Source organism: Trichomonas vaginalis, chromosome V (genome assembly GCF_026262505.1).
Source record: "Trichomonas vaginalis G3 chromosome V, whole genome shotgun sequence".
NCBI classification, from domain to species: Eukaryota; Parabasalia; order Trichomonadida; family Trichomonadidae; genus Trichomonas; species Trichomonas vaginalis.
The window spans coordinates 30,084,028-30,107,114 of record NC_067207.1 but is presented as its reverse complement, the minus strand read 5'-3'; the positions used below and the strand labels follow the sequence as shown (position 1 = coordinate 30,107,114).

Genomic DNA, 23,087 nt, shown 5'->3' with positions numbered 1-23,087 from the left:
AAGTATAAATATATTGCATTTTTAATAAATGAGCCTGATTTGATTTTATGTGTAGTTAAATATGTTTCAGTGTCATTGTTTCAGCTTTCTTGAAGCTTATGGCAATTGGGCAATTCTCAATAACGTACAATTGCCAAAAAAGTTTAAGGTTTGGCAATTCACTCAAATCACTGCGAAAAAAAATAACGTACAATTGCCAAAACCAAAATTGCCTTGGCAATTGTACGTTATTTTAAAAAGAGTTTACATTGAGTATCTCTAGTTTCGCTATAACCTAATACACAACATCACAAAAAACATAAATCCTTCGGCAAAAATATCAAATGATTCAATTTCAAATATCAAATTTCTAAAAATCATCAATAATGCCACCATTTTATTTCATAAATATATAGAAACTAAAATATGTCATTCTCTTGCTTCTTTCAGACTTAAATAATGCAAATTTTACTATTTTTTTTTTCAAAACTTCTCTCATCCAAGAATTGCCAAGCTTGGCAATTCGTGATGAACAAAATTTGCGCTTTTGGCAGTTCCGACATCCTTATTGCGTATCAATATTAATGATCGAATCATCAACACAAAGAAGTCTTCAGCGATTTGTTTTTCAGAATTAATCAAAGAAAAGTATTTTATTGATAAATCAATCACATCGTTGAATACACGTTTATATATTATATGTCAAGATTCTATTGATATCCTTTCAAAGTTTATAGAAACAGGAAAACTTGAATTTGAAGCAGATGAGGCACATTATCATGATATGTTCGAAATCGGAAAATATTTTGGAAATCAACTACTCACACATATATATGCTAAACATGTTAAATCAGACAAATCTCTCACAAATGAAAACGTTTTTAAGAAGTACGAAGTTTCTGCATACGAAAACGATTCTACGACAATGAATGAATGCATTGAGCACATCTCATCACATTTCTACAGTTTGAAAGATGATGATATCATTACAAATTTTGTCAGCAATGGATTTGAATTTTGTGAAAAAATTTTGAATTCAAAAGAATTGAAAATTGAAAATGAAGACAAACTATGTTTGTTACTTTTAAATGCTTGTAGAAGAGACAGTACATTATTTGATTTATTTGGCTATGTTAATTTACAATTTTGTTCTTCACAAGTTTATGATGATATTTATAATTTTTCAGTTGAAAACTCTTATGAATCAAGCCTTTTAACCATTTATAATGAAACGTTGAAGAATTATTATTCAAAATTAAGAAATAAATTTGAAATTTCAAATCAATCTGTTACATCTTTCGAAAAAACATTTGATTCAAAATCAATTTCAAATATCAAATGATAGTTTTAATGTTGGTATACCAAAATTTGTAGAAAGAGTTACAAAAGAAATTAAAATGGAAATGATTCCTTCAGCTGTTGGTGGTGGAAAAATATCCGAAATAAATTCATATTTAGATGATGATGTTCATTTCTTTACAAAAGGCGAACCTAATTTATGGGTAAAAGCTGATCTAAAGGGTTATAAATTAAAACCAAAATCATATATTCTACAATCAACATGTGAAGGTGATTATCATTTATTGAGAAGCTGGAAGCTAGAAGGTATCAAAGAAGATGGAACATCCATTGTATTAGATAATCAAAACTATGAATTTAAACAAAGCGAAATCAAAGAATTTCCACTTCAAACTAATGATTATTTTGTTGCTTTCAAAATAACACAAACAGGAAAGAATTCAAGTGATCAAGACTATTTCCGTATTTCTGTTTTTGACTTCAAAGGAAAATTAATAAAAATTTAAACATTTTTTCTTGCAATCATTAATAAACATATCTTATATAATCGAAACACACTTATAACATAGTATTTTTAATCTTAATTCCGTAATTGACTAAAAAAAATAAAATCTCAGTCAACAAAAGCAGTTAGATTTAAAGAAGCAGAGAATAACGTCAATGAAGAGATCGATGATGAAAAAAAGATACTGTTTCTATATTGACGGAATCATATTGTAACAGATGGAGAAACTCCTCTTATTAAAGCTGTTAGGGTGAAAAGTCTAGAAATATGTAAAAAAATTGATTGAAAAGGGTGCATATCCTAACATTGGTAAACAATCAGCGTTTTTTTTTCTAATTTTGTTAGAATTTGCTCGTGATGATTTCATGTTAACCAATTCATATTTTAAGATATGATCTGGATACATAGGAAAAAGCTAGCTAGATTCTCAATAAAATTAATACATATTGATGAAAGAAGAAACCATGAGTTACAACTGAGTCTATATCACGAATGAAATTGAATGATGGAACTAAACCCACATGAAATAATTTTGAAATTTCTTCTAAATTTTGGCATCATTTTTTTATTTTCAAGTGATTTGTAAATGAAGCAAATCAAGTTTGATTGGACTGAAAACAAGAAACTAATAAATAAAATGATTTACCTTGGTGATGAGCCATTCATTTTTGAATCAAGAGTCATTATTAACAAAAATTATTTTCTAAGTATCAAAATACATCCAAAGGAAAATAAAATTCAGAAACTAAAGTGTACAATTCAAGTATTTGATGCCGAAAAACGATTAGATCCAGAGAATTTTACCATAGATTTCACGAAACATTTAAAATACCCATTGTTTTTTGCAATTAATCCATCAAAATTTGTTTGCATGGAGTTTTCAAATATTTCTATAGTTGAAAAACCAGATTTGCAGAAAATAAAAAATTCAAATCTGAATTCAAATTATATTTCAAACAATTCTACATCAATACTAGATATGTATGAATACAGATCGAATACAACTTATCACAATAACATCCCACAAGAAAATATTCCTAAACCAATTCCGAAAGAAGAAAGCAAGGTAATTATTAAACAAGATCCGATTAAGGAAAATATTACAGAAAAAGAACCAAAAATTAAAGAAAAACCCGAAAAAATAATTTCCGTTCCAAAAGTAGAGAAAACAGTTGCTCCGAAGAAGCCTAGTTTTTCGCAACCTAAGGTTGGTTTTACTTATACTCCGCAATCTCAAATTCCTCAAGAAATTCCAAAACAAAATTACGAATTTCATTATTGCGGACTTATAAATCAAGGAGCAACATGTTACATGAACTCATTCCTACAAGCGCTTTATCATACTCCGATTTTTAGAAGAAAATTTCTCCAAATGAAATCAGAAGATCCTGTCATTAAAAGTTTACAAAATCTCTTTCAAATGATGAATAATGAAAAATATGTCTCAACGGAAGATTTGACAACAAGTTTTGGCTGGGATAGTTCAAATGTTTTAGTTCAACATGATGTACAAGAATTCATGGTTATTTTAATTGATTATATCCAAGAACATATAAAAGGAACTCCATATGAAAATTTGATAAAATCAATTTTCGGAATTGAAAATGAAACAACTATTATTTATCAAAATAATGATACTCATTCTCTTAAAGAATCACAATTGAACATAAGTGTTCAATTAACTGACTCAATAACTCGAGGAATCGAATTATTAACAGAACCTGAGTTAATGGGAGGAGATGATGCCCTTGATCATAATGGAGTTAAAATGAGTGCTACAAAAATCCTTAATTTCAGAAGATTTCCAAAAATTTTGATGATTCAATTATCAAGATTTTCTTTTGATCGCGAAACATTTATGCCAATCAAGTTAATGGATAGATGTTCGATCGTTCAGCACATAGATATTGGAAAATCTTATTCCTTGTATTGTATTGTCACTCATTTGGGGAACTCGGTTAATTTAGGGCATTATGTAACATATGTTAACTCTCTAGATGATGATTGGTATTGTTTTAATGATCAGTGTGTTGACATTTTGAAACATTCTCCTCTCAATGATGAAAGTATCACAAATAATGCGTATTTATTGTTTTATTATTTAGATGAATGTAAGAATGAAATTTTTCATGAATAAAGAATTTTGATGTTTGTTTGAGAACTTTACAAATTGGAATGATATTTTTGTTGATTATAAAAATCATCTCAATTTATGGATGAATAATGAGCAAACATATGAAACAATTATATCAATATATCGTACTAGAATAGAGCTATTATATATCTGAGTTTCAAACCAAAAGAACAAAGGGAACCATCAGATTCAGATGAAGAAAGTTTTGGTGATTTTTTTGTCTGTCTAAAAAAGTGCTAAAAAATTTTGTACGTTAGAGAATGAGTCGACCTTTATTAACTCCAAGGAGACAACTTAAAACAACTGATACATTCGAGCCCGCAGTTAGTGAATTTCTTAAAATGCCTATTTCATTCGATAAATTTGAAGCAAATCCTAAAGATCAAAATGAAATTCCAAAGAAGAAACATCTTTCAATCAGAGAAAGGTCTATATCAACAGCAAGAGAATACCAATCAGATAGATACCTTGATAAAAGACGTCGTACTTTTGATGTTGCTTTTGAAAGAAAATCAAAGCTTGCTCATGAACGTTTGGAAAAGGAATGGAGTGAAGCACAAAGATTGCGTGATTGGAAAAATACAATGGCAAAACGTGATTTAAAGAAAAAGACTAAAAAAGTTGATAATCACGTTATAGAAAGAATTGTTCAAGAGAGAAATGAGTATTACCTTTCCGCATCAGCGGATCCTGGAGTTCCTCCTAAGCCAAACGTTCCAAATATTAGGTCAATTCCAAAAGAAGTTCGTGCAACAACAATGTACTCTGCACGCCCTCAAACTGCACGTTCTTTCACAAGTTTTCATTGATTCTCTCTTTATTTTTATGTTTTTCTTTCACTCGGCTTGTTTAATAAAATTTTGTTTGCTATTTAGTATCAAACTTTGATATTTTTAACAATATCTCGATGCTTAATGTAAGTATATTGGGAAAATGGATCAATCTAATTATGATTCATGAAGTTTTGAAAAATTAGGATGTCATGTGAATAATTTTTCTAGGCATCTAAATTTCTGTTTTACATGTCGAAATATTTATTTTCATTCAATTTTAATATGCTTATTATATACATGAGTTCATATAGGAACATAATGCTATAGGATATTTCCTCTAAAACTTTTAATATGGCTAGATTGAAGTACTTGAACTATCCCAAAATATTAGAACAAATACACACAGACTCTGAACTTGAAAACATATGTTAATTGATTGTGAAACGTATTAAGTGTTTTTAGGTTGTATACGTATGATAATAGATTGGTTGAATACCGATCAAATTTCATAAATTGAAAATAATTTTTTCAAAATTTACTATAATCTTTATTAGTATTAATAAAATAAAGAAAAACTAATTGAAAAACATAAGCGTAAGATGGTTTTTTACTAAACAAATATTATAAAAAAATTATTTTGTTGCAAGAGTTGGAGGTTTGTAGAATAAGAATAAGAAAGAGTCGAGAAGTCTGAATGCTGCAAGAACAGCGCCAATAACAGTGAGTAATCTGGTGCAAAGATGCAAGAAAGGCTCTGTATCGTAATAATCAATTGCAGAAACAGGATTAATGGCATATCTGAAGTAGACACCTGATGAGAACTTCGGAGGATCCATTAATTCGTATTTATTTGCTGTATAAGTGTTATCCATGATATCTGCTGAATAAACAACTCTCCACGAGCCTTTTCCTGTTTGGATACTAGTAACATTATCAAGTGGGAACTTTCCATCGACTCTGTTGAATCTAAAACTCCTAATAATATGGGTTAAATTAAGATCTTTGGATTCAGAGCCTAAAATAGTAGTATTATGTGAATGCCATCCTTTGTAGAGATAATTGTAGCCAGGAGCAACATGGAATTCCGATGCTAAACGGACAGTTTGGAAAGCAGAGGTTAATTTGCAGCCTTCGTCCTTCATTTCTTGAATAATAGCTGCTGTAGATGCACATTGTGCTATTGTTGAGAGCGGAGGAGGAAGAAGTTCTTGATTTTTGTGAGCTTGAACAACATCTTTGCAAGTCTTGCAAACTTTGGTATTATTGGCTGCGTAACATGATGTTGAGTCTGAGGTTTTTGCATTATCTGGTTCTAAAAACTTCTCTGGATGGAAATCTCCAATATTCTTTCCTGTTTTGTCAAGGCGTGCGAAATTATTAGAAATACTTTCCATTGGAAGGTCTAATTGTGAAATTGGATCAACAACATCAATATGAAGAAGGTAACATGGAACATTTGGAAATTCGATATCCAAGTTAACTGAAAGCTTTCTTTGGTTGGAAGATTTACCACTAATACCCATTGGTTTTGTATTATCGACAATAAATCTCTGACGAATTGGTGGATTCAAATAAGTATGAATTTCGGAGAAAAATAGAATAATAGTGACTGTGATAGAAGCAATAGAGAGAATGCCACCAAATGATGTTGAAACTCTATATTGCCTATCTAACTTAGGAAATACGTCAAATTTTCTTAAATCCATTTAATAATCGTTCTGAAAAGTGACAAAAATATTGAATTTTTGATTAGAATCGGATAGTACCATATTTGCATCATGGCATTGTTGATTTTCAAAAATCTTGGATAGAAATCGAAATATTGAAGAAATTAGGACAAGGAAATCATTGTACAACGATATTCTAGTATTGCTTCTTATTGTCAAGAAGTGCACTAAGTAATCTTTAATAAATGTATTCGAAGATATTGACATTAAATAGAATTTCTTCGAATTATGCTGAATTGTAAGTGAAATTCTGTTTGATATTTGGCAATTTTGACTAATATACAGTCTTATATTATTTCTTCATTTAGCAAAACTTATTTTTTAGTGAAAATAAAGCATAATTTTTGAAATATAAATGTTTTATACTAAAATCTAATCAATTAATCAAAAATAATTTGAACATTTTATGAAAACACTCTATTTATTCTTAGCAATTGAACAGAACAAAAAAATAAATCGAAATAAAATTTAATTGAAAGATCCTTTCTTAAACCAAAGAAGGAGATCAGGATTAATGTGTGGCTTGAGGTCGACATCCTCATATTTAGCCTTAACTTGTTGAATTAAGTCCAAATCAATAGTAAGTGGCGCTGTTCTTGAAGCACGGACCATTAATCCAGCAGATTGGATTGCCTCAACGATATCATCCTTCTTGAGCCATGTTTTTGCACTAATTACGTTTAAATCAGTAGATTCGTCTGGAGATTTGAGAATTGTTGAAATAACAACATCTCTCCAGTAAGAAAGGTATAAAATGCGTCCCATATCCGATAATGGTCGCTCAGGGCCAAGAATTACTCCAGATCTAAATGAAATTTCGTAACTAAGTGAAACGAGGAGTCTTCCGTATCCTTTCTTTTGGTATGGAGGTAGAACAACGATGCAAGAAAGATTGTTTTCGACCAGTCTTGATTCAACTGAGTAAAACGCGGCCAAATGAGCACCGTAGTCATCACATTCGCAAAGAACGTAGTAATTGAAAGAGTCAACATCGAAGTACGAATTCTTGTGTTCAATGAATAATTTGCCAAGAAGGGAAAGACACTGACAGAACATCTTCTGCTTCTTTCCTTTGACTTCAAATATTGAGATATCTCCATTTCTGTATATTTCTCTGCCAGGCGGCTTTCTCTCGAAGATTTCCGCGTAATGAGAACGTAAATCTTTTAATGAAGTGAAGTATTTCATGCAGTATTCGCATATATAGAGCTTTCTAACTGATTTATCAACAGGATATGGTGAGTAATACCATGCATCTATAACGTATTTCCCAACTTGAACTGAATCTATGTTTCTTATTTTCTCCTTTTCTTCTTCAAGCTTTTCTTGGTCTTTTTTCTGTCGCTCCTCATCAACTACGATAGGTGGAGGCAATGCTGTGAGTTGAGAAATATCAAAATACTTATCCAAGCGTCTATCTTGTGTTTCAAAATGAACATAAGCCTTATTTTCGATGATTTCAATAATTCGCCCTCTAACAGACTGATGCTCAGGGGTGTTTACCGTAACTTCAGCTCCTACTTCCATGAAAATGTGACAATAAAAAAATTCAAATAGAAAAGTGACAAAGAATGGATGAGCTTACTCGCAGATTTTTAAAGAGTTTCATGGTCAAAATCGTACCATCCGAGAAAAGTCAAAACAAAAAAGATTCAATTGATACAATTTCAGAAACAGTTCTTGATATTTTCGTTGATGCAACATTTTATTATATGAAGTGCATTACTAAGCAGGCTACAAATGTTGCTGAACATGCAGGAAGAACAGAAGTTCATGCTGGAGACGTTTTTGATGCATTATGGAACTACCACGAAAATGTTGAATCTCTTTGTCAATTTATTGTCGATTTCCCTAAGGTAGATACAATCCAGGTTAGTCCTTATCCGATTGAATTGTCTGAAACGGTAACTCCAGGTGATTATCCATATAGAGCGGATGCAATCGTAGAATTTGCTGGAGAGAACCAAAATAAATTACCACCTCATGTTCCTCAATTCTTACCCGCAATTGCTGAAAGTAATTTCGACGACATTACAGAATTCAACGATCCGTCCATTGAAGTCACGAATGAGACTTTTCTGGCTAAGATTAACGTCGGAAACTGTCCACTTGTTGATACGATTATTCAAAGCCTGATGGCAAAAATCGAACAAGAACAAGATGCTCAATAAAATGTTTAGAAATATATTGTTTATCCTTTTGTCAATGTTTTTTATAACAACTGTGCTTTTCGGAAGATTTTTTGAAAAATATTATTTGATATAGTACAATATCTTTATATAAATTACATTTATGGCTGATACAATTGTTGATTATATGAAAATTTAAAGATAATTTGATATATCTATTAAAAATATCTCATTTTGGAAATTTAATATCAATTTGCCTCAAACTGGAAGTTTGTACAGTAAGTCTAGATGTCTCTATTGCGTGTCATTTTCAGATCTTCGAAACAAGTTCAGAGAAGGAATTGCAAAAATCTCTGGCTTCGATATCAAGAGTTTACCAGAAGATGACGAAGAATTAATTGATAGTGCATACAGATCTGTAAACGAAATTATGAATTCAGAAACAGAGAAAGTCACACAGGATGAATTACGTGTATTGAAGGAACAGACAAACATCTTTCAGATGTATTCTCAGACATGAGATCTAAAATTGCAAAGCTCGATGACAAGTGCAGTGCAATTCAATCAGAGAATGAATGAATACAGACACAGACAGAGAGAACTATGAGAGACAACGAACGTCTCCAGTCATCACAGGAAGAACTCCTTGAATGGAGTAGATGGGGAAGGTCTTTGTTCAGACAGATATCAGACATGTCTCCACAAGGACAGAAAGACAAAGACATAAGGTTGACAATCGAGGAACAGTTCATTGGTGATCTCGGTTTCGGTTCATTGAGAAGCAAACTCTCAATTTTGAGGAGTGAGAAACAATTCTTGCTCTCTCACTCGATTCCTGGATCATCAAAAACAAATACAAATTCGATAAGACCTGTTGCAATGGTAATCGTGTTTTCAAACATTTTACAAGGAATCTCTGGAACTCAAAAGCCTACGATATTAATCAAGGAGAAGAAACCTGCTCCAAAATTGTAATTTTTAAATATTTTTTTTTGCCTATATTTTTCAGCTTTTGGAACTATGAAATAAAATTTGATGATTTTTCTGCAAATCTGGATAAATAAGGTAATAAAACTGTGATTTGTTTTGATTCTATGAAACAATTAATTGTATAAAAATTGGGAAACTCATTTAGATCAGAATTACTGTTTTCATTTTTAAATGTAACAATTCCTCCTGTACTTGTTTTTGACTTTGATTGAACATATGAATCAGTAATAGTCAATGTGTAACCTTCCCAATAAATCCAAAACATATATGCTGCAGTGTTATTTAAAAATACGCAGTGATCAACATTAGTATTGTATTGACAAGAAAATAGAACTTGGTTACTGTCTGTTCCGCATTTATTTCCAATAACATTGCAATAAGAAACTGTTTGTATCAATGAAGGAGAACGACTGTTAAATACAAGAGAATAACTTCCAGTTTGGTTGTTTTCTCTGAATGTTGAGTAATTACAATAACCTGATTTTCCATCAAGGACGAAACTTATTGATGAATATTCCCAGCATTTGTTGTAAGTGATGTTGTTATTCTCAAAACGTAGATCTCCCCATGCAATATTAAATGTTTCACTTCCTTCTGATTCACTTTCTCCGCATTTTGAAACTGAAATTTGAAAAGCATGGTTTTTATTAGTAGAAGAAGATTTAACTTGTTGATAAAATGACATGTAATAATTTGTTGCTATTGATTCAGAATAACAATTTCGTTGTTGAACAAACTGTCCTTTATAGCCGTAATAGTAAACAGATCCACCATCTGAAGTGGATTTGCATTTAGTAAATATGTTATCTTCAAGTAATGTGCAGATTTCGTTAGTTCTTCTGATATAAATTGCACCGTTTTCTTTGCATTCGTAAAAAATGCAAATAAAAACGTAATAACTCTTAGTACCTGTAGTATTAGAGAATGCGACTCCATCTTTGGTTTGATTGACTCTATCTTGTTCTTCAAAATAATCTAGCCAATTGAGCTTTCTTGCCAAATTCATACTTGAATTGAACTTCTAAGCATGTGAATTGAAGTATTTTAGTTTTGATCTGGTTCTGTATGCTTAATGTTGAATGAGATATGAACATTATTGTTCAAATAAAAAAGTGACAATTTACCAATGTATTGAAATTTGAAATTAAATACAGTTACGGGAAAAAGCCATGTGAAGAGAAAGCATCATAGCAAGATGGATTTCCATTTCGGACTACTCTTGTCAGATATTCTCAAATGATGTCAACATGTATTTGTTTTCTGTCTCTCAAAAGATATTGATAATTGAGATGTTTACGCACAAAAAAATTATAATGTGGAACCCCTGCCTTTTCTTTGAAATTTTGGCTACTATATAGGGATTCATATGAGATAATTAAATAATATAAAATTACTTTAAAAGCAACCTGCAAAAGTTAAAAGTAAAATTATAAAAATATTATAAATGTGAATAGATTTAATCATATTTCTTGAAATTGTGAGTTTCGTGTCTCTTATATAAGAAAAATATAACATATGCTGTAATCTCTATTACAGAAATAAATAGTAATATGTTGAAGCCGTGTTGTTCATTAACAATCTCTACTTCGTGTTTCAAAGATTTCTTTAGTTCTATTGGATTACTTGTAGAAAGATTCAAGTTCTTTGCAGCTTCTAACACTTCTTTCTCTAAGTTTTCCAATGAAATCTTTGTTTCAACAGCAAGTTCAAGTAACTGTTTCTTCAATGATGACCAAAGTTCATCCAAATCTGTTTCTGTTTCATCATATTTCGATTTAGCAACTTCGATCTTTCTGACTGCTTGTTGTATAGTTTCATTAACTTTCTCGATGATAAACTGGCCCAATGCTTGTGGAGTCTCTGCGCTCTTCATTCTCGATGCAGCTTCATCGATAATCGAAATTGCATCTTTGATTTGTGAATTTGGATTTTCGTCGAGGAGTCTGTTCAACTCCTTTGATAGTTTGTTGTATTGGTTTGAGACTGGCATGTTAGCTCTGCGGTTTCTTTTGTGAATACGACGTATTTCGACCATATCTTCGATGTATTTCTTATTCTTTGATGAATAATCGAATGTTGCGTTTGGATGATCGCAGTCACTCATAGAATGAACACGCATTGAGAGTAAATCGTGTTGCATAGAACGAACTGCACTTGTTTGGGCTGAAAATGAGAAATAGCCGTAATCTGGAATTTCCGTGACATCAACATCAAGGATTCGTTCAAGGATGATGTCTTTAGTAGCATCAATTGTAAGTTGATCAAATCGACGAGAAATCATAAGTCTCATTGGTGCAGATGTATTAGAAAGTGCTTTAACTACCCCGACTGGTTTTAATTGATATGGATTGAATTCTGTTCCATTTCCTTTTTTGAAATACACTCCGTTGTTTCCATTTTCATCAGTTGTTGTATTTACCCAGACAGCAAAGCCATTGTAGACATTTGCACGATCTGGACAAACTTCTTCTGTATAAAAGAACCATAATCCAGTTCCTTTATCTTCACTTGATGAAGTTGCTTTGATTTCAACTTCAGCAGTCCATTCTTTGAATAGTGTTGGGACTCTTTGGCAGATGCTTCCGAATGAAGATGGTATATCACTTGTTAAGCGAATTGCATTTTTCAAAATTAACGCAGTACCTCTTGTAGTCCAATTTCCGATTGTATTTACATCTGTAGCCTCAAATGGTGGAACTAGATTATAAGCAGGTTGAGGCTCCTGCATTGAAAGATAAGTAAAGAAAGGAAGCATAGAAAAAAATTTTTTAGTCTGAAATTGGCTCTGTAATTTCATGGTGTAAATAATCAGATCTATAAAGCTATGTTATTTCACTATATGTTTTGTGGGCAAAAGGTTAATGGATATCACAAATTGACCTCAATCTCTTGAATGATGTATTGTAACTTACAATAAGTCTATCCCACCTCAATATATAGCTCGCAAAGAACTATTGCATTATATTTTGATACTTCAAAGAAAAACTTCATAAATAAGAAGATTGCACTGATGATTTACTTGTTGATTTGATTCATGCTTCTAGTCAAATCATTAAAATTTGTTTAATTTCTTTGAAAGATGAGTACTCGATCCAATTCATCTTTGAAATATGTCATACGCTAATAATTATAGTTAAATAATGTGCAAAATAATGTAGTTTTGTAAAGCTCCTGTTGAAATATATAAAATCCGAATTAAAAAATTATATGTAACGAAGATTTCGCTTTTGGCATAATAAAACAACAAATTTTATGATAACACAAATGTAGATGGTACAATTTTGCATTGAAACGTTCTGAATTTTGTTAAATATAAATCAGATTTTCAAAATCCGTATATTATTTCTTATCATTAGGATTAATTTCTATTTTAACATCTTTCTTATCGTCTGGTTTGGTATCTGCTTTTGTTTCTGGTTTTGCATCTGCTTTGGCGTCAGGTTTTACATCTTTCTTTTCCAAAGTCTCTGTTAAAGTAGCATTATCTTCTGGCATATTAATACCAGTCGAATCTTTAAGTTCATCTAATATATCCTGTGCTTCTTTAATATCTTTTTTCAAAGAATCCACATTAAAGCGAGATTCTGCAACAAGTTTTACTAAAAGTTCAAGTCTTCTCTTTAAACTCATATTTTCTGCTACAACTGGATGAACACGATTTTCAAAATCTTTTAGATCTGTTACATCATTCCAAAGCGAGCTTTGATAGACTAATTTATTTCCTGTGTATGCTGCTTGTATTGTAGGGCTAGGTTGACCCCTCCTGACTCTTTGCTCTGGTTCTTCTTCATCCATTCGTTTTTTAATTTTTTTTTATTGCACTGAAAAATAAGATAACAAGGATATTACATGATATGCTTATATTAGACATCCTCTTTAATTTTTAAGAAAAGAATCCATGGATGATCAATAGACCTTGATTATTGATTCAATCGCTGCCAAAATAATGTTATTGCGGATTATCAATCTTCTCTCTTTCATTTATAATCTGGTCAAATGACTTAATATCCTTAAATTTTAATCATTGAAGAAATTCGATTTCAATTTCAAAAAACTACTGATGAATAGATAGGTTTAGTAAAATAAAATATACAAGTATATGTTAAAATAGATGAATTTGGTAGTTTTTCTGTGTTACAAGAAAAAATTACCAAGATGAAAGCAATTTTGCTCGGCTTACGAACTTCTTAGGTTCTTTGTAAGAAGTACTTATATCTGAAATAATTGTTTGGATATGAGTTAATCCATTCTTTGTTTGGTCTCTAATTCTTTTTGAAATCTTCTTTTGCTGTTTCTTGATTGAACTGACAAACGCGTCCCTTTCTTTGGAATCATTGAAAAGTAGTTCGTATATATTTACATCTGTGCGGAGATGACACGCTTTCTCAGCATAAGTTTGAAATGCTGTTGCTTGAAATTTTATCGAAGTAATAGGAATACAATCTTCATATATGAACTTTGTTGTATACATTCCTGTTTTCACCTTTTGGACAAGCAGAAGAATGTCATTAAAGAGGTAAGAGCATCCTCTTTCTGTCTCACGTCCTGTATTATGATCAAGATACGTGAGTTTGTATTTTCCTACAAATTTTCTTCCAGCTCTCATAATTTGTAAGTATGATGGAGCCTTTGAAACAGTTTCTGAGATCTGATATAATATATCTTGGTTTGCATCATCAGATTTTGCTTTATTCATTTCAGATCCGAGACCAAGTAACTGTTCAAGCAATTGTTTATATATTTTATGTTCTTCTACCATACTTTCTGGAAAATATTTGAGGGCTCTTTCAAATAAGCACTTGTAAGCTGCAATTCTTTGAAGAGGAAGGATTAGAAAGTCTTCAATTGAGCGACATTTTGCTTTAGGATTGTAAATGCACCTTGAAACAAATTTTTTGAATTTTTTATGCTTACGAAGGCCATCCAAAATGGCATCAGAGTTTTCATTTGTTTGTAAGTATGCTCTATAAAGAGTTTGCATGTGTGGCAAAATTTCCAAAAATTTGTTGGCCAAAGAGATATAGAGTTCAGTTGGAGCAAAATGTCTTCGCATATCTGGGAGTATTTCATCCATATAATTTAAAAGTCCGACTTCATGGCATTCTCTGATTTTATCGATATTTCCAAAAAGAGAAGAAAGAGTTTTTGAATCAATTAATGGTTTCTCAGTATTTATTGAGCTGTCAAGTGGTTTATAGTATATTTCTTTGCAAGTTGTTAAGCCTTCGACATAATTTCGCTCGGTCTGTATTAATTCGATGAAAATAGATCTTCTTTTTGAGTCTTTCATTTCTTTCATTGCCTTGAGCCGTCGTAAAACGAATTTGGTAATGATTCTATAAGCTCTTGTTTCATTCATACTCATCGAATGTTGTCTGAATAAAATTGTAAAGCATTTTTACGAGCCTATTGAAAAAATAAATGCTGCTATTACTATCAATTGTTAAGTGGAAAAGTCAATTTATCATTTTATTCGTTTATGAAAAAATTGAAATAATTATTTGGGAATTCAATGATATCAAAAAGTCGATCATATCATAATTATTATTTTAATCCATATGCAAAGTATATTTAAATGAAAGGATTTTGAGATGTATAATTTTCTCAAATTAAAAATAATTGTGAAGGGATCGATTGAATTTCTTTCTCTCAATTATATTATATCAGTTCTAATTATAGTAAGCTTCTATTTTTGTTTGCATAAAAAATTGACGATATGGGCATTTGGCCGATGTAGGGTCTTTTGAAAAGATTATATCCGCTTTCAAATGAAGTTATAATATTTCCACCAAATATGAGCGTAATACCTAAAAATACAATAGATTGGATGCGAAACTCCAATCAAGTTATTTAGTGCTCTCTAATACTGAAGTTGGATATCAAGTTTTTGAAAAAAGAATCGAAATAATTAATCTCAATTTGAGAAGTTGATAAGATGCAAAATTCAATAATGTCCTATCTATACAAATCAAAACAGTGCTATATAAATCAATTTAATCCTAATAATTTACAAAATACGTAAAAACTCAATAAAAATGGTTTTGGAATATAAATCTCTAGTCATTTGTCTCTACATTAGCGCATTTATATTCATATTTATGCTTGAGGCCATAAATTTCAAAAAAAATGATAACAATAACATTTTCTTTTGGCCTAGTGTTACCTCGAGTGGGCATTTGTAAGTTTATCAAATAGAATAACTAGATGTAACGCCGAACCATTCATAGGCTATTTACCGATTACTTGAAAATCAATTGTCTTTATTAAAAAAAATCCATTAAATTATGTGTTTATATGAATCATTAGACAGTATTGTTTTCTGAAAATTTTACACTTCCCTATCAAAATTGAGAATGATCTCAAAATTAAATTCAGAGCTTTTGTAAAAAAATTTATATTGATTTTATATGTCCCAAGATCAGCAAGCTCAAGTCGCCGACCAGTTAATTGTTGAACAAACACTCCCGACAGATCATGCTCATAATGATCAAGAAGATCCAACGCCAGTTCAATCCCCAGAAAAAAAGGGAGATTTTGAGAAATTTGATGCTGAAGAAGAGCAAGAAAATGAAGGTTATTTTGGTACTATCATGAACCTATTAAACTCCATCCTCGGCATAGAAATTCTTGCAGGGCCTTTCGCTTTTCGACCAACAGGATTAATTCCATCACTCTTTCTATTAGGTATAATGGGTGCTTTATCAAACATTGCTACATCTATGTTAATCAAGCTTGAGAAATTATCCGATTCAAAAAGTTTAGATGACTTATCTTTCGCAGTCCTTGGTGGCACTGGCCAAACAATCGTTTCAATACTCACATTGATCTTCTGCATCACATGCAATCTCGCTTACCTCATTATTGCTGTCAATAACATTGTTTTATGGTTTTCCAAAGTTTTGAACCTCGCAGAACCACTTTGGAGGCGATCAGTAACAGCTTTGATATACTCTCTCCTTCTACCTGTCCCTCTTTCATTCCCTAAGTCAATTCGATTTTTATCGTATTTATCAACTTTCACAATTTTACTTATGCTCTTCTACTTTGGATCATTTATTGCTCAGGGCATCATTTATTTCGCGATTAACAAGAACAAAGCTGCAAATACTTTTTCATTGGGAAGATTAGGCGATGGAATCAATGTTTTCCAGTCAATCTCACTTTTGAGTTTAGGCTTTACCCTTCCACTTACTTCGCTTCCAATTTTAGAGAAATTTAACAAAGAAGTCAAACCAAGAAGAATTTCTCTATTTATTACAACAATACTCGCGTTTATTATAATTGCTATACCTAGTGGACTCGGATACGCTATGTTTGGTGATGATACGAAGCAGATTATTTTGGATAATTTTGATAATGATAAATTATTCATAGCTGTTGGTGCTTCTTTCTTCATTGCAACAACATTTTCGTATCCATGCCTCAATAGACAGATCCTTTCATCATGGTCAGCCATTATTTACAGTGAAGGAGACCCATTTAAACTTGATAAGTGCAAATATGCTGCAATTCAGTTTATTTCACACGTATTCCCTGTTGCTCTTGTTATGGTTGTCCCTAGATCAGGTCCTGTCCTCCAAATTTGTGGTGCAATCGGTGGATGTATCGTAGATTTCTCAATTCCTGCTCTTCTTTGGCTTGTTGGCAAGCGACCATCATGGAAACAATGGGATTTATACGCATGCATCCTTCTCTTCTTATTTGGACTTGTTTCTTGTGGAATTAGCTTGTATTTCGGTATCAACGACATAATTGAAGAAGTTAAAGGTACACCGAAGAAATAATAGCATATACCATGAATATAAATATTGTTTTTTGTAAATAAAAGATTATTTCTTTCTAAAATTTACATTTTTTAGATTTATCTATAACAATTTCATCAAATTCTGCTATTATTTTAGTCATATGAGACATTCATTGTAATCATCCACAAGTCAGAGCTAAAATAGAACTCAAATTAAATTTGGACCATAATTATTAGACATACTTAAAGATTTATTTATTTGTACAATAGACAAAATAATATGCATACACTATTTATGCGCTTTATTTGTTATCTTTCAGTAATTCAATAATATTATTGTCGAAAATAGTTAATAAAATGTGTTTATTTGTGAGAATTAGGAGTTCTTAACACCATGAAGCAAGTTTCTTATGAAACAACCATATTGATTTTATTACTGAATCAAATCTTTATTTGATTCTCTTCAAGCAGCTTCGGCATACACATGATTCCAAAACTCTTCAGTTCCTCAACCAAATGACTCAACTTCTTCGAATGATGATAAAAATTCTCATTCAATTCAAGATCCTAAATTGATATTTATTATCCAATTGAAAGATAACATTGGGAAAACACGACAAGTCAAGTCTTTATAAAATGTTGTCTGCAAATCAAAATTCTGAAAGATCAACAATCGTATCATTTTGGACAGCATGTATTTCTAAAATTCTCAAGAAAGTATGCCGTTTGCCGTGAGACTAAAATAATATGGAAAGGGAGAACTTCTAACTTTCTGATATTCTCTCACTTTTGTTATCAGAACTCGGAAAAAATTATTTATCCATTTCTACACTATTTTGATTGATCCCGTCATGCGGGGATATGTTGTTATTTTCATCTTTGATATTTATTTGTATTCCTTTGGAAATTAAATAATTATTTATTCCAATTCTATCCTCCTCAATCGCCCGCTGAATAGCAAAGTCAGCGTTGACAGAACTATTTTCAAAATGTATTGGATAACTCGAATTTAGTATTTTTATTATATCAATTACATCAATTTCTGCACCATGTGAAAAAAGAAATTCTTCTATTTCTGTACATCTATAAGCCAAAGCAACATGAAGAGGAGTATGTTTATCATTATCTATTGCATTAATATCTGCCCCATATGAAATCAATAATTCTACTGAATGTATTCGATTATCCAAAACTGCAGTATGTAGAGAAGTATTTCCATGATGTTTATAATTGATATCTGCACCATGAGAAATAAAATATTCATATAGAGATGGAATTGAATATTTTGATAAATGATAAAATACTTCATTGATATCTTTGTATTGATCCAAATAAATTAAAGCTGCTTGGATATTATTATATCTGATACAATCCGATAATTCAATGCTCAAATCATATTCATTCATCAAAAAAGTAACAAAATCAATATTATGTGAAATTATAGCAAACTACATATATCTTTGATATATATCGAGTATTGTTATTTCTTTCAAGCATTCATTAATGATGAATTGATTTCCGCCTAAAAATGATACAATAAGACATTCTTCAGTGATCTTTGAGTGGAATTTTGTTCGTAAAAACTTAAAACATTTTTCTGCACCATAATAGCAGCATAATCTAAGCAATGAATATCCATCAAATTGATCCAACCAATAAAATAAATTATTAATTATCTCCATATTTTGATCAAATCCTTCCTCTTCTGTATGTGATATAAAAGATTTGACATCATCATTCATTATTGCTCCGTAAATCGTATTTTCTGGATATAGAAATAGTTGATAGTCTAAAATATATAAATAGGAATCACTATCTTCTTCTGGTTCAAATTCTTCGAAATCAGAATTAGTTTCGTCTAAAATAATTACATATTTTTTGAAAAACAAGTAGTTCATTAATCCTAAAATATTTCTGACGTTTTTAGGGTGAATTTGATCATATAAGTGTTTGAGAATTGCTAAATAAGAATTAAGATTTCGATTATTTGCTAAAATGCACTTATTAATTTCATAAACGATATCTTCAAATGAAAATATTTTAGTATCGATCAATGTTTCTTTGATCAAGTTTGAAAAGCCTGAAATTTCTTCTTCGTTTTTTGTTTTCAGCTTGTACAAATCATCAAATAATTTAATATAGACATTAAGTTGTTCAAAAAGCTCGGAATACATGACGTTTGAAGAATATGATGCCATTAATTTGTAATAAAGACACTTTTTGAATAACTGTCAGATTTTAACAAAATGTTGGTAAAATAACTCGTAATTTCATAAAAAATATAAATTACATATTTTATTTGAAAATTATCAAAAACCAAATTTTTAGCAACTTTTGTTAATTGATGTTTGCACCATGAGATATAAAGACTTCAGCGGTTTTTGAATTATTGAAAAATGCAGCATGCAAAAGAGCGGTCAATTCATCTTTTTTAATGCATTAACTTTGGGGCAATGCCAAATAAGATGCTTGCAAATGTCTTTATTATTTTTCTCTGCTCCATAATAAAGAGCTGTTTTGCCATAATTGATATTTTTGTCATTGATATTTGCTAATGACAACAACTTCTAGCATATTATTCTCTGTTGAATAATGAAGAGCCGATTTTCCGCTCTTATCTTTTTCATTAATATCAGCATCATGTGATGTGCGATAACATTTTTATTGGCGATCTTGATTTTTTGAAGTTTTCCAGTTCTTATCTCTTACATTTTAATCATAAAAGTATTTGTGTGCACATATAATATTGATCTCTGCTTTACTGATGAGAAAATTCTCGATTATATTAATATCATGCAAATTATTCCTTCGCTTGATAAAAATATGAAAGAAATGTCATTTTGGTGGTTGCGTGATAACCAAATTCCTGCTTTAAAAATAATTTTCTAATACTTTGGGAAGATTACGATTTGAAGATAATAAGCTGCTAATCGTATAATTTCATCTGCTACTATCATTCGATTTGTTTGATTATATTTTTGGAACTGAGAATCAAAAACTATCTGTGTGATTTACTGATTGCGCCATGAGAAATAAGAAGTTGTATGATTTCTTTATTATGAAATGACTTAGCATAATCAAGAGCTGTATTATTATTTGAGTCAATGTCATTTATTGAGGCATCGTGTGAAAGAAGCAGCTCGACAATATCTTTGCTCTTATTTGTTGCTGCAATATGTAGAGGTGTTTTTTTGAATGAATTCTTCGAATTTACATCTGCGCCAAATGAAATTAGAAGCTCTGCAAGATCTTTTGTCTCTTTTTTAGCCGCATAATGAAGTGCTGTGTTTCGCTGTTTGTCTTTTGCATTGACTCGAATACCTTTGGAAAGAAGGAATTTACACATTTCTATATGATCATTATTCACGGCGTAGTGGAGAGCAGTCCACATGTACTCATCACGACTATTGATATTTAATCTGTTCGAAATGAGAACTTTTGCTGTTTCTATTCCATTGGATTCTGCTGCAAGGTGAAGAGCTGTCTTTTTGTAATCGCCAATCCCCGTGATTACATCAGCTCCATGAGAAAGAAGAAGAGCTACAATTTCAAAATGATTCTTTACTACTGCATAATGGAGTGGCATTTTCTGGGTGAGTTTTTCTTTTTCATTAACATTTGCACCATGTGAAAGAAGTAATTTTGTCATTTCTTTACAATTATTTTCTGCTGCATAATGAAGAGATGTTTTCCCTTCTTCTGTGACGGCATCAGCCATTGCTCCATTTGAAAGAAGTAAGTTTCCTATTTCTGTATAATTCCTCTCAGAAGCTAAATGAAGTGATGTTATTCCTTTATCCATTTTGACATTAACATTTGCGCCATGGGAAATAAGAACTAACAGTGATTCTTTACAGTTCTTCTCGGCAGCAAAATGGAGAGCAGTTTTGTTTTTTAAATCAATCGCATTGATATCGGCTCCATGAGAAAGGAAAAATTCGACTATTTCATGATTGTTTTTTATAGCAGCAATATGGAGAGCTGTTAATCCATATTTGTTCTTATGATTGATATCTATACCATGAGAAAGAAGTAGTGTCGGTATTTCTTTGTTAGTGTATCTAGCTATATAATGAAGACAATTTGAGTTATCCATATCTGTGACTTTTATATTAGCTCCATGAGATATAAGAATTTTTGCAATTTCAGGATTATTATATATGGTTGTTACAATAAGTGGGGTTCTATTCCCATTTCCACTTGCTTCTATATCTATTTTTATTCCGTTTGATGGGTCTAATAAATAGTTACAAAGTTCTATATTGTGATAATAGGCTGCATAATGAAGGACGGTCCAATCTTTGTAATCTTTTTTACTAAAATCAAGATCTTTGTCTTTCAATAATTCAGTGGCTTGTGAAAGGCCTGCAACAAATGGAATAATCGAGTTCTTATCTTTCTTGTATAAAAGAAAAGCTGCTTTCAAATTTTGTGAGACAATAATGTCTTTTATACAATCTGTTTTGATCTGAATTAGATCATTCTGTAAAACATACTCAAGGAACTTATTGTTGTAAGATCCAATAGCATTTGCAATGCATTGATCATCGACTTTACAAAATTTTAAGCACTTGTTTGTAATATCTGTGTTTCCACCGATTACGGAATTTTGGAGACATTTAGGAGTGATCTTTTTATTGAAATTCTCATGAAGGAAGTAAAAAATGTTAACAGAACCAAAATAACAGCATGCTTCAAGAATCGTAAATTTTTCCACAGAAATTAAATTCTCAAAATCATTTGGAAGAGAATTTTCAGATACATAATTCTTGAAAGCATCAATTTTATCGTGCATTATCATATAATATATGCTACTCTCTTCTGGATATGCTTGTAATAAATCGAATTGTACAAGATCATCATTATGTTGCTTAACTTCTATTGGACATGGTATAAATATTGGATAGGTGCTCATACATGTTGAATTTATTGAAAATTTCGCTAAAATATTGTTGACGATTTTAATGTAAATGAAGATAGACCGATAATTATACTTGGCAGCGCACAATATGATGTTGATGATTTTGAATATTGGCTCATTATATTTGTCAATCAATATATTTGTAAGATTATTCAAACAATCATTTGAATTTTCGCTCGTTTTCATGTGAAAGAACCTCTCTAATGTCCCTATGAACTCCTCATATTGTTTGAGGAAGTCATTATTCATTTAGGAGGATAGGAAAATTCAAATGGGTTTACTAAAAAATTGAATGGTTCTTTTGACTGATTTGAAAATAGATAAGAGTTTTGGTATTAGAAAACATTGCTTACTTTAAGTAAAAATAACGTGTTGATATATGAAAGCTGTTGTGACGATTATTTTCCTCTCTAATTTTTGAATATAAATAAAATATATATGTTGAGTTCCAAACAATCACGAAATTATGTTGCAAACTCTCTAACGACTAAAATAATGATAAAAATTAAGTTCTGAAAAGCTATATCAAAATGTAAAGACCTTCAAATTCTAACATGCTTAATAATAAGAGGAAAAAGTCTGGATAGAAACTTATTTAATATCCTCTCGATAATGAAAATAAACGATGTTTTCTGCAAGTTCTCAAACTGTTATCAAGCTTTGATGAGTTTGGACGAGCAAGTCTCATTCTTGAAAATAACGCTTTGTATAACAGCAAGAGCATGTGTTGATCGTGAGCCATATTCTCTAATAAATTTTTGGAAGAAAATGGAAAATTAATTTCTCAAAGCAAGAATATTGAATAATTCAATTGATTATTTGTTAAGAAGTCAGAATAGCTTGTTTAACACCTTCAGTTCGTTAAAAATCCGAGAGAAATTTGTCT

The 23,087-nt window shown here is 30.8% G+C and overlaps 15 protein-coding genes across 15 annotated transcripts; 6 read left to right on the top strand and 9 right to left on the bottom strand.

Moving 5' to 3' along the window:
- Positions 1-1,376: 1,376 nt before the first annotated feature.
- On the top strand, positions 1,377-1,784 carry TVAGG3_0428740 (protein ubiquitination; the record flags this gene model as incomplete). The annotated part of the gene is made up of 1 exon (XM_001327499.1): positions 1,377-1,784. The coding sequence occupies one exon, from the start codon at positions 1,377-1,379 to the stop codon at positions 1,782-1,784; it is 408 nt and encodes a 135-aa protein (XP_001327534.1).
- Positions 1,785-2,347: 563 nt separating this feature from the next.
- Positions 2,348-3,939, top strand: TVAGG3_0428730 (ubiquitinyl hydrolase protein; the record flags this gene model as incomplete). Its single annotated transcript, XM_001327498.1, has 1 exon — positions 2,370-3,920. The coding sequence occupies one exon, from the start codon at positions 2,370-2,372 to the stop codon at positions 3,918-3,920; it is 1,551 nt and encodes a 516-aa protein (XP_001327533.1).
- Positions 3,940-4,176: 237 nt separating this feature from the next.
- TVAGG3_0428720 (uncharacterized protein) lies at positions 4,177-4,763 on the top strand (the record flags this gene model as incomplete). The annotated part of the gene is made up of 1 exon (XM_001327497.1): positions 4,178-4,726. The coding sequence occupies one exon, from the start codon at positions 4,178-4,180 to the stop codon at positions 4,724-4,726; it is 549 nt and encodes a 182-aa protein (XP_001327532.1).
- Positions 4,764-5,271: 508 nt separating this feature from the next.
- TVAGG3_0428710 (vesicle-mediated transport) lies at positions 5,272-6,396 on the bottom strand (the record flags this gene model as incomplete). Its single annotated transcript, XM_001327496.2, has 1 exon — positions 5,323-6,396. One exon carries the CDS (start codon positions 6,394-6,396, stop codon positions 5,323-5,325), a length of 1,074 nt encoding a protein of 357 aa, XP_001327531.1.
- Positions 6,397-6,836: 440 nt separating this feature from the next.
- TVAGG3_0428700 (histone acetyltransferase protein) lies at positions 6,837-7,949 on the bottom strand (the record flags this gene model as incomplete). Its single annotated transcript, XM_001327495.1, has 1 exon — positions 6,886-7,944. The coding sequence occupies one exon, from the start codon at positions 7,942-7,944 to the stop codon at positions 6,886-6,888; it is 1,059 nt and encodes a 352-aa protein (XP_001327530.1).
- Positions 7,950-7,986: 37 nt separating this feature from the next.
- On the top strand, positions 7,987-8,592 carry TVAGG3_0428690 (histone, subunit A domain-containing protein; the record flags this gene model as incomplete). The annotated part of the gene is made up of 1 exon (XM_001327494.1): positions 7,989-8,588. One exon carries the CDS (start codon positions 7,989-7,991, stop codon positions 8,586-8,588), a length of 600 nt encoding a protein of 199 aa, XP_001327529.1.
- Positions 8,593-9,149: 557 nt separating this feature from the next.
- TVAGG3_0428680 (uncharacterized protein) lies at positions 9,150-9,521 on the top strand (the record flags this gene model as incomplete). Its single annotated transcript, XM_001327493.1, has 1 exon — positions 9,150-9,521. One exon carries the CDS (start codon positions 9,150-9,152, stop codon positions 9,519-9,521), a length of 372 nt encoding a protein of 123 aa, XP_001327528.1.
- A 43-nt stretch (positions 9,522-9,564) lies between these two features.
- Positions 9,565-10,542, bottom strand: TVAGG3_0428670 (uncharacterized protein; the record flags this gene model as incomplete). The annotated part of the gene is made up of 1 exon (XM_001327492.1): positions 9,565-10,542. The coding sequence occupies one exon, from the start codon at positions 10,540-10,542 to the stop codon at positions 9,565-9,567; it is 978 nt and encodes a 325-aa protein (XP_001327527.1).
- A 450-nt stretch (positions 10,543-10,992) lies between these two features.
- TVAGG3_0428660 (lectin leg-like domain-containing protein) lies at positions 10,993-12,291 on the bottom strand (the record flags this gene model as incomplete). Its single annotated transcript, XM_001327491.1, has 1 exon — positions 10,993-12,291. One exon carries the CDS (start codon positions 12,289-12,291, stop codon positions 10,993-10,995), a length of 1,299 nt encoding a protein of 432 aa, XP_001327526.1.
- A 329-nt stretch (positions 12,292-12,620) lies between these two features.
- On the bottom strand, positions 12,621-13,331 carry TVAGG3_0428650 (uncharacterized protein; the record flags this gene model as incomplete). The annotated part of the gene is made up of 1 exon (XM_001327490.2): positions 12,876-13,331. One exon carries the CDS (start codon positions 13,329-13,331, stop codon positions 12,876-12,878), a length of 456 nt encoding a protein of 151 aa, XP_001327525.1.
- Positions 13,332-13,603: 272 nt separating this feature from the next.
- Positions 13,604-14,907, bottom strand: TVAGG3_0428640 (Rho guanyl-nucleotide exchange factor protein; the record flags this gene model as incomplete). The annotated part of the gene is made up of 1 exon (XM_001327489.1): positions 13,684-14,835. The coding sequence occupies one exon, from the start codon at positions 14,833-14,835 to the stop codon at positions 13,684-13,686; it is 1,152 nt and encodes a 383-aa protein (XP_001327524.1).
- A 1,036-nt stretch (positions 14,908-15,943) lies between these two features.
- On the top strand, positions 15,944-17,320 carry TVAGG3_0428630 (amino acid transmembrane transporter protein; the record flags this gene model as incomplete). The annotated part of the gene is made up of 1 exon (XM_001327488.1): positions 15,944-17,320. One exon carries the CDS (start codon positions 15,944-15,946, stop codon positions 17,318-17,320), a length of 1,377 nt encoding a protein of 458 aa, XP_001327523.1.
- A 772-nt stretch (positions 17,321-18,092) lies between these two features.
- TVAGG3_0428620 (proteasome regulatory particle assembly) lies at positions 18,093-18,686 on the bottom strand (the record flags this gene model as incomplete). Its single annotated transcript, XM_001327487.1, has 1 exon — positions 18,093-18,686. One exon carries the CDS (start codon positions 18,684-18,686, stop codon positions 18,093-18,095), a length of 594 nt encoding a protein of 197 aa, XP_001327522.1.
- A 42-nt stretch (positions 18,687-18,728) lies between these two features.
- TVAGG3_0428610 (protein of unknown function (DUF3447)) lies at positions 18,729-19,478 on the bottom strand (the record flags this gene model as incomplete). The annotated part of the gene is made up of 1 exon (XM_001327486.1): positions 18,729-19,478. One exon carries the CDS (start codon positions 19,476-19,478, stop codon positions 18,729-18,731), a length of 750 nt encoding a protein of 249 aa, XP_001327521.1.
- An 800-nt stretch (positions 19,479-20,278) lies between these two features.
- On the bottom strand, positions 20,279-22,195 carry TVAGG3_0428600 (cyclin-dependent kinase inhibitor 2C-related family; the record flags this gene model as incomplete). Its single annotated transcript, XM_001327485.1, has 1 exon — positions 20,279-22,195. The coding sequence occupies one exon, from the start codon at positions 22,193-22,195 to the stop codon at positions 20,279-20,281; it is 1,917 nt and encodes a 638-aa protein (XP_001327520.1).
- Between the last annotated feature and the right edge of the window lie 892 nt (positions 22,196-23,087).